At 33.0% G+C, this 10467-nt stretch overlaps 1 protein-coding gene across 2 annotated transcripts in view; it reads left to right on the forward strand.

Annotated features, from left to right (window-relative positions):
• Positions 1-4476, forward strand: part of LOC136986926 (zinc finger FYVE domain-containing protein 1-like) — a 70466-nt gene extending 65990 nt beyond the window's left edge. For both annotated transcript variants that reach the window (XM_067284568.1, XM_067284569.1), the window contains exon 13: positions 3651-4476. In XM_067284568.1, coding sequence (XP_067140669.1) covers positions 3651-3880 — 230 coding nt within the window. In that variant the 3' untranslated portion in view covers positions 3881-4476. The remainder of the gene's footprint in view (positions 1-3650) is intronic.
• Positions 4477-10467: the final 5991 nt, after the last annotated feature.

Here is a 10467-nt window from a genome sequence, read left to right on the forward strand (position 1 = left end):
CAATCTGCGACAGAGCCTATGCCAATATTTTGGACTGTTCAAAATCAATCACTGTAACAATTAGATTGTTAACGTATTCTGAGAATTCCAGTCTGAAATGCATTTAAATAAAATATCCGAGAATTGTCTTCTGAGTAATTCTCGAACTCCGGCGAGTGTTTGATTCGAAGGACAAAACATTTCAGTTCATATTTGTCTAAAAAACCCCTTTTAAGTGGTTATAAAAGTGACCGATTATATCTGGCAAATATTGCTAATTTTTAGCTTCTTACGAAATATATTTTAATTTGAAATTGTTTTTCTCTTCCCTCAGTATAATAAGTCCTAGTTCACAAGAATGTCCAAAGTGGACAAAAGTATAGTATAAAAATGAGTTGTTCTTGAAAACTGGTTTAAAGAATTTCTTTACTTTGACCATTCTCTTTTCTGATCATCCAAAATAACGGTCCCAAGTTGGTAAGATTAGGGAGCTCTGACTGTACTTAATTTTAGATAAATAAATAGTAGTCAAATAAAATTGTTCTAAATGTAAATGAATAAATTCTTTGTTTTGCCGATGCTGCATTTCCAAGATTACAAGACATCTGTTGTGTGAAATATCATTGAAGTTGTTTTGATTTGAAAAATAAGAATCTTTTGTCTGCACAGACTTATGTTCTCGAGTAAAATCAATATAAATTCAACTAACTTCGGAATTGTGCAGTTCCTTTCCTACTAAATAAAAAATGCATTTACAAACATTATTATAGTAAAGTATAATTTTAATAATTCTTTATTGAAGTGCTTCAATGACTGGGAAGGATTTCTTTTCCAAAATGATTATTTTAAAATCTCAGCACTACTAAATTGCTAAAATAACTTATAAAAATTAGATACGAAACAATTTAATAATATAATATCATCATTATACTATAGGTAAATTTGGTGAATTCAGTAATTTGTGATGATTTCTGGACAAAATAATTCATTCCTTGTAGATATATAACTGTCTCTGATACAGTGGTTAAATATTACAGGTACTGTAGATGTTGTCCATTTCTGAAAGTTCAAAAGTAAAATTTGTAATGCACTCATTCAATTTACAAGAGTTCTTATGAATTTTTTAAAAAATTAACTGAATATTAAATTATTTAATCATTATCATCATTATCAATCAATGGTGGTATATCTGCTTGTATCATTAATGATCTCTATTGCATAAGTCTTATGAAATTATCAAAAGTAAGGAGGAAAATTTGGGAGCTTATTGTTATGTTTGGAAAATATCCAGAAGGTTTTGTTTAAATACTTGTCTCTCTTATTTTTAACTATTAAAATTTATACTGTAATTCTACATAGATTTACTTTATATAGTTTAAATGTCTGAAGCAAATATATTTAAATTGTTAAAGTAAAATACCATTTTCATGAATGATTTTAACATGAGAAAATTTAAATACTACTATCATAAATACACAGTCCAGTCACATTAATGTGACCACCCCTTACTATTGACATCATTGTGAAATAACTAATCACAGGTGGTAGGTAGCAACACATTACAGTGGAAGGTATATAAAGGGTATCCAAGGTAAGTGAAACACATTGCAATCGTTGGTGTTATGTCTGTACAACGCAATTTATCCAACGTCCAAAAGGGCATGATCATTGGCTTCCGGGCCAAGGGTGGAAGCATTTCCGAAACAGCTAATTTTGTAAACTGTTTGTGTGCTGCCATGGTAAAAGTATATCGTGCATGGCAAAATGGCACTATCCAAAATCAGCGACATGGCAAATGTGGTGCACCACGGACCATAGACGACAGGTGAACAATGGCTGCGGAGATGTGTTCGGGCAAACAGATGTGCAGCCGTTGACCAACCGACCACCCAGACGAATCAAGGAGCTACTAAAATTGTCTCCTCAACGATGGTTCGGCAAATATTGCTGCGTATGGGCCTCCTCAGCAGATGCCTGGTTAAAGCACCTATGCTGACTCCCGTTCATCGGCGACAAAGGCTGGAATTTGCATGCCAGTACGGCAACTTGGACGTCCACTGAGTGGCGACGGGTGGCTTTTTCCGACAAATGGTGTTTTATGCTCCATCGGACAGATGGACGTTGGCGTATACAGCGTGAGGCATCTGAAAGCAAATACCCTGCAACAGTTGCTGCAAGGGTCCAAGCTGGAGGAGGGAGCATTATGGTCTGGGGAATGTTTTCGTGGCATTCTCCAGGTGCACTCGTCATTGTGGAAGGCACGATGGATCAACAGAAGTGGTCTCCATGCTGCGAAAGGTGGTTATTCCAGCTTTTGACAGGTGGTCATATTAATGTGACTGGACAGTGTATTATGAACAGTAATCTCCTATTACAGATGATTATCTCAAATATTTATGGACAAGTAAATCTCATGTAAAATCAGTAATACTAAGCTTTAGACTAGATTGAATTAAATTATACTGTATGTTGCAGGTTTGAATCTTCATTTTTTTCTTTTAAAAAGTTTTCTACATTGAAATGGATTATTAGTGCAACATACCTTTTTTTATTTTTAACAAAAAATCAGCATTTTGTAGTTACAACATGCAATAACATGTAACTATATTTGCTATGCAATAAAAAAATTTAAATTACTTACCATTTTTTTTTTACAATTACATATTGTATTAGTAGTACTGTATGTCAGCAACAGATGTCAAGTATATAGAAAGTTCCTTTCTTGTCTAGTCTTGTGAATTGTTCTCTAGTAACATAAGCAAGTTTAGAATGTCATGTGATACGGATCCATTCAGCAATTGATTACAATTATGTATATAAATAGTTTATACTACACGACACTCTCAACTCATTCGTGTTGCTACATCAATAACTCAACACTTGCAAGGATGATTTTTGTTATTGTGTAGTCGCGTGTAAAAAAAATGTTTAAAGAGCAGAGTAAATGTTGGAACAACAAAATTTTAATTTTTTTTAAATTAGAAAAATATATTGCACTAATAGGCCATTTCAATGCACATTACAGAAAAACTTTTAAAAATATATTGCAGATTTGAATCTTACTTATTGCATAGCAGTAAAAAAGTAAGATATAAACCTGCAACAAACACTTCATCCACTCAACTATGTGCTGTTATGTAAAATGTTATCCATATAATATGGTACTTAAGGAACGTGGAAAATTTTAAACTCTTTTTACTGGGTTAATGTTACCTTAGGTAGCCAAGATGGCAGCTCATCCCTAATTCCAGCAAGGAAACAGTGGGACGCACGTTCTAACCTAACCTAACCTATTCTAATAATTTGGTTGCTAATAATTATGGTAATTTATTAGAATAAGTTAGGTTAGGTTAGAACGTGCGTCCCATTGTTTCCTTGCTGGAATTAGAGATGAGCCGCCATCTTGGCTACCTAAGGTAATATTAACCGTAATTTGTTCTTTTTATTGTAAATTGATCAATTAGAGTTAGTTGTGAATGTAGAATTATAATTGAATGAATGTATGTATGAATGAATGAATGAATGTAGAATTATAATTACTATAATTTTAAAAATTCATGTTCACAACTATCAAAAATAATTATTTAATATTCTTATTGAAAATATTTTTATATAAAAATGATAAATATATTTGGCATTTGTTGATTTACAAACATTTCTATTGTAATTAGGATTCATAAAGGATTCGGCTCGACCGGCATATTGGATACCCGATCACGAAATAACGCAGTGTGCGGTCTGTCAGACGGAATTCAACTCCAAGCTGCCCATTCACCACTGTCGCGCCTGCGGACAGGGAGTCTGCGACCAGTGTTCCGCTGCCCGACGGCTGGTTCCTTCTAGAGGATGGGATCACCCCGTTCGCATCTGTTCTTCATGCGATAAAAAATCAGATCTGTAATTTAATTAATTTTTATGTTTAAAACATACAAATTGTACATCCATTCCACTCTGGACCAATATATATATATATATATATAAACCTAGTCTGACCATCAAATTTGATCAAAGCCACTTTATGTTTATAAGGTAATTTCTAATAGATATTAATAGCATAACTAAAGTTACATTTCAACGTCGAACCAATAAACATATAATGAACGAAAACTACCGTAATCAATTTTGACACAGATGTATATATTTGATTTGAATCGACGACTTGCAATTTTAAACGATAACGGTGTTACGTTTTTGTAGTTTTACATGATTTTAACAATCATCGATGCCATTAAATTTGTACAAACACAAACAAAAATCTTTGATGTACAAGGTCTTTTCATTCCAGCTCACTACGGGCAGCAGATAGTTTTGTAAGGGTCGAACCATAAGTGACGTAGTACCTGTAGAAACAAAAAGAACAAAGTGGTTTGTCGAATGGGCTTTTTAGGTCATCGGATTCACACCTTTTAGTTTATTCTTTCGGATACCGACACTAAATTCTTTGTGTATCAAATGTCAAGATACATATAACAAGAAATAAATATGGATGTGTAGTAATTTTGTTGCAGTGTTCAAATATTTAATATGATCTTGTGGAAAAACCACTAACTCATTCAGAAAAACACGATTTAAACTCTTATGTTCTCTCTCTATGGCAATAACTTGTGGTTTATCCCATACAATTGTAGGACAACTGACAAGATGTTTAAATTTCTTATTATCAGAAACTATTAGTTCAGTTTTATTTTTAGTGTCATAAGGACAATAAATATACCACAATTTTTTATTGGATGAAATAAAACTTGTTTTAGCACTTTATACAGTTAACTGTAATAAAAAAAAGTTTTTTACATTACAACTAATATATAAAGAGCTTATGTAAATTATATAAATTCCAATAGAATTTTTAAAAATAAATTACTTAACAAAGTGTGTTTAAATTTTATTTTAATAGTTAAAAATCACTTATAAACATTGCTTGGCTCGAAGACGACTCATTTTCTCTTCCAATATAATCATCATTTAACAACACCCAACAGAAAAATCTCGAAATATTTAACTAAAAAATTCAGCAATGAGTTGCTTAACTTTTCCGGCAACATTTGGTGGCGCCATCTTTATGAGATTTTGTTTATAAAATGGCAAAAAGTTTAATTTTGAGAATAGAACGGTTTTGTAAGAAATTATGAATGCTACAAACGTGTAAAATCGTCATTTAGTCTGACTCTACTGGAGTTATACGATCCCCTTTATCTCCCCATCCTCTCGACCTTTAACCACCAAAATTTAATAGCATTAATCCCCCTAATACACAAACCTCACTGCAAAATTTCAGAAATTTTCGACAAAAAGAACAGAAGTTATTAAGCTTCAAACAGGGTGAACAAAATTATGCCCCCCCCACACGCTAACATCCATACATATAGAAATACCCCAAAATTTTATGCATTTCTTGACGTTTCAAGCTCCCCAAATCCAAAAATGTAACAATCTCGGAGTTCATTTTTTGACCGATCGCCATACTTTCCCTCATATATAACAGCTGGGAAAGTAAAATCAATTTAAAACAGCACGTCTCATCAATATGTCACCTACTAAATCTACAAATTTTCAACCATTTTTGTTTAAGTTTTACTGGATGTAAATTTAGTCTAACAGATATCCTCATCACTGTTTATGTATAACGTGGTATGGGGTCCATAAACGACTTCCAGATTGCCAACGACCTCTAAACAACGAAATAGAAACAATAACGACTTCTTCCGGGTTTAGAACATATTTAACGTACTAGTAACATTAGTAACACCATAATTTTTATTTTCTAAAAAAGAAAAAAAACCAGGCTATTCAGTTGTTAAAAAGAAAATTCCGTTCCGAATACTGAACATTGTTTCAAAACATTATCTTTCCTCCTCCCCTTTTGATCCACTGGCATAGTTGAGTGGCACAGATGACATTCAAAATATCTCATACCGAAAAAAAAAATATATATATATAAATAAATGTGATGTGCAAGAATTACAGCATCAATCAATCACGGGAAAAGATCATTTGAAGGATTATACTGTCGCCATTTATTCACTTAATTCATACATTTCCCACTTTTCTAAAAATTATCTGGTTTGTTTATGTTCCATTTTGGCTGGTATATCGCGTGTTGCGCATTATATAACGACGCGTCTAGTGTTTTTTTTAAGTCTTTTTTTTTCTCGCTTGCTTATCACTCTCCGTCGTGTTTTATAAATAATATCGCTAAGTATATTCTAACGTGACTCATCTAAACGCATCCCCCCCTTCCTGTTTGAGTTCTACAGGTGTTTTTATAATCGGTATATCGAAAAGACTGGCTGTCGATTGGTTCGTCGTTTGTAACCCCCCCCTTTACGGCTTCAATGTAATGACTGGCGTGGACATCCGATCCCGTTGTCTAACAGTAAACGCCGGTTGTTCACCCTTTTTTCCTTTCCTCCCCTCCAGCTGTTTTCTTAGTCACTGCTCGCAAGGTCGCGTCTTAACGAGGGTAAAATTGGTAGCAGAAAAGTAAAACTTGTCCCGTCACTGTCAATGACGTCGAAGTTCTTCTTTCCGCTTTTACATTAATGAGCTGTGACGTCACGCTCGTGATACTGATATCTCTATCCCTTCCAAAATGTATAATCTCCCGCAGTTACGCTCCAGTTAGTTATCTTTCGGGTTCTTAACCTTATTTTCCCTTCCTTTAGACCCATTCACATCGCTCGGATTTCATTCAGGAAGTTTTTAGTTTTGGTGTATTTTTGTTTCCGGTTTGATCTTCTCTATATTTAAATAATATATTTATGATCTATAGAAAAATATTTTCTTTGAAGCAGAGTCAGTGGCTATTGTAAATTTTAGCTGACAATAGAAATTGTAACGATTCTTAACTCTCACAATAGCTTTGGATGATGCTTTTTTATTCTTACCAGAGACTAAAGTAACAATAGAATGACGTAAACTTTGATAGAGGTGACATTGATCGTGACAGATCCAGAAGCAAAATAAACTCGTTAAAAAAAAAAAACTAAATAATTTATAACTTTGTTTAGATTTTTTTGCCAATGCGGCATTTGTTTTTAAGTTTTGTTCGCATAGTTTAATAGAGTAACGCTGTAGGAAAACGTCACAAAAGTCTTTTGTTCCGTGAACAAATGACTATATAAAGATTATATATTTTTTTATTTATTCATTAACCTTTCGATAATAGCCGGCGAGTGGGATTTTGGCACGATTTTAACTATATTTTGGCTCGAACATATGAACTATTGATCCAAATAAACGGGAAATTAATTCTATCGGGTTTACAGGTGACGACACGACCCATTTTGTAATTTTACAACTATTGGCTACGTAATAAGTAGGCCTATTTAACATAGTTACAACAGAATATACGCCGGTTACAACCTATTAACTCCATTCGATCGTCGCGTAAGAAGTCGCACGGAGCCAAATTACGTAGAAGAAAATGGCTTCACGAAGTTTTAAAATAATCGATAGCGAAAACAAGAAATTAAGGGCGTAATTAGAAAAGAATCTTTCTCTTCAATTACCTACAAAAATGCTTAAATTATCGAAGAAATGATTCTCGGAAGGAGATTAAAGAGAGTCTTCGTTACTTAAATGCGTAACATCGCATGACGTAATTATATTTTTCTAGGAAATCATAAATAATAATATATATATATAATATTTTTTTCTTGTATTTAGTCGAATTAAATGGGTTGTAGAGTTCAGAAAACCGATTAACAGTGTGTAGACATTAATAAGTTAATACAAGTGTCTGCCGGTTGCTCGTCAACTCTTCGTTCTTACAGAAATTTTACAAGTTGTAAGAGGTCTTTGACCGCTTTGAAGGGATTCGGGACACGAAATTCTTAATTTCGCTTTATATTAACTTGTTGCGAAGTTAATTCTTTAAAAATAAAGCGAAAAAAAGGGGTTCTTTGAATAGGAAGAAGGAAAAAATACCTTTACAAATTTTAGTGGTGAGTAGCTCTATAAATAGCTCGGCAAAGAGATTTCTTTTTGCTTTGTGAACCAATGTGGTTTCTTTTTACTAAGTCGATTGTAGTCTCGGAATAGGGATGTCTGTCCTCAGTTAGAAATAGGTTCTATTCCTAGTCGAGAAAATAGTAAGACGTGTCTAGATTTAGCAAGTTTACGTTACTTCAAACAGCCACAGATCTTTCTTAGATCCAAGGACTTTCTACATCTGGATGAAGAGAATCAGCCAGCGTAAAATTGCCAATAAATCGAATAAGTATTTTATATAATAATTTCTTTAAGAACAAATGTTTCGTTATCCGAATACAAAATCTCACTGGATTATCCAATGGTGTAGCCTATTTCTTTTATACGGTCGCAGTTGATTTAAATTTTTAAAAAAACCCTCTTCGAGTACCGAAAATTGGCTGGATTTCAATATCAATATTTTATCTATATCAGCAGTTTGTTTATAATATCAAAATGCCGGTTGAAAATGATAAACTGTCATTGAACTAAGCTTGACGTTCTTCGAGTATCCGGATCGATAAGGAAGCAATCGCTTACAGTTAAATTCTCCGGTAAAAATTTCACTTTGATGAACGTCGATGAATATTCGAAATTGCTACCGTTCCTCTCGAAATTTTAATCGATAATAGTAAAATACGGCAAACTTTCTAAAACAACTGTTTCGAATGTAGTAAGGAACGTCTTTATAACCTCGCTCTTTGCAACAATTGAAGCGTGTTCGACACAACTTTTAACTGTGTTCGATGATATTTAAGACAGAGATTTCGTATTTACTATAGAATTGTTCATTAATAATCGAAAATTCAATATCGGAACCAACTTTTAAACAATTTCAACGTCTTCTAATGCCGAGATCATTGACACGGAAGTGAAGATCGAACTGTAAAATATAAAAAATAAAGAGTATAATAAAGGAAGTTCATTTATTTTACTTCGTATTCCGAATCAGAATGGTTTCCTTTTTAAAAAATGGACGTTGAATTTCGAGAATTGCATCGATACACACAGTGTTTGTAGAAGAGGGATATTAACGTGATGAATGATAAACGATGCAAAGTTAGGAAAGTGGGCGCCGGCCTTCTCACCACGATAACAATTTTAATACTAACAACAACAATACATTCACACTATAAAAGTGGAAGTATCCTTCGAAGGAAAGACTCGTTCCTTATCTCTTTCCAACTGATAATATTTTCTAATTTTGTCCAAACAATGAATATTGCATGAGAATATAAATAAAGTCATTACTATTTTTAGAAAGCGATACAATTTTAGATCCCAGCGTAAATATTTTATCGATACGAACAAATAATATCTAATTTATGAAAAAATAATCTTTAACGGTTTTAATCGTAAGGAAAACAAGAAGAAAAAAAATAATCATAAATTTCTATTTTATTTCTCTTGTTTAGAAGATTGATTTTCGTCTCAAATGTCACAATTGCTGTTTTCCAAGTTCAAAAATAAAATAAAATAAAATAAAATTCTATTTAATCAGAACACAAAGAGAAAGATTTTTTGTTTTCAAATCGTTCTCTTTAAAAACATTAAAGGAATGCAATTTAATTATTTAAAAAATAACGCATTTTTTGTTTTAGTTTTCCTTCTTGGAGAAATTTCGACGTGTTAAATCTATCGAAATGGATCTTTCTTTAAGCATTTATCTGTGAATGGCTCCTTGTATTTCCCCCCCCTCTCCAAAGTTAATTTTACGTTAAACAGCTGCCATTGACGGAAATATATCAATATTTAGCCGCTTCTATTTGGACTAGACTTGGTTTTAATGTAAAGTTTTTCTCCTTTATTTTGCCGTTTATCCAAAATGCCACGGAACGTTTCCGTGCTATTGTGCCAAAAACCACTTTTTCATGCAGTCTGAGCGCACGAAATTCAAAGATTAATTAAACATTTCGGTTAATGTAACCCTTGGTGCCAAGATGGCGGCTCGTCTCTGATTCCAGCGAGGAAACAGAGACGAGCCGCCATCTTGGCACCAAGGGTTACATTAACCAAAAATTTCATTATATTTGTAACCCCCGACACACCTTTTCGTAATTTTCGCAGGAGATACTGGCTTTTTAGCACGTAATTATCATTTAGAGTGGGAAAAACTCGAAGGTTTCTGTCGTACCATTTCGAATGGGCCTACATTAAATTGAATAATTGAAATTAGAATCAAAGAAGAAAGTTAATTCTTATACCGGATTAAACCGTGGCAAATACCTGTTGATTCAGAACCGTTGTAACAGAATATTTGTTGACCATTCTTAATTGGCAACCTCCTTTCTAATTTACTAGAACACGAAAGACGTATTCTAATTGTTATAAACACTGGAACACTTATAAACGCCATCCACTAGAAGCATCGAAAGATACTAAAACGGTGGAAGGATCGAGAATTAGGTAAGAATAAGCGTAAAAAATTCCATTTAATAAAATATTTAAATCCTCATCGCGACAGAAGTAAACCAATTATCGAAATTAGAAAAAATGACAGAATTTAAATACACGTGTCTA

The sequence above is a fragment of the Centruroides vittatus genome, unplaced genomic scaffold, assembly GCF_030686945.1.
Source record: "Centruroides vittatus isolate TY-2023 unplaced genomic scaffold, ASM3068694v2 scaffold_1323, whole genome shotgun sequence".
Classification (NCBI taxonomy): domain Eukaryota; kingdom Metazoa; phylum Arthropoda; class Arachnida; order Scorpiones; family Buthidae; genus Centruroides; species Centruroides vittatus.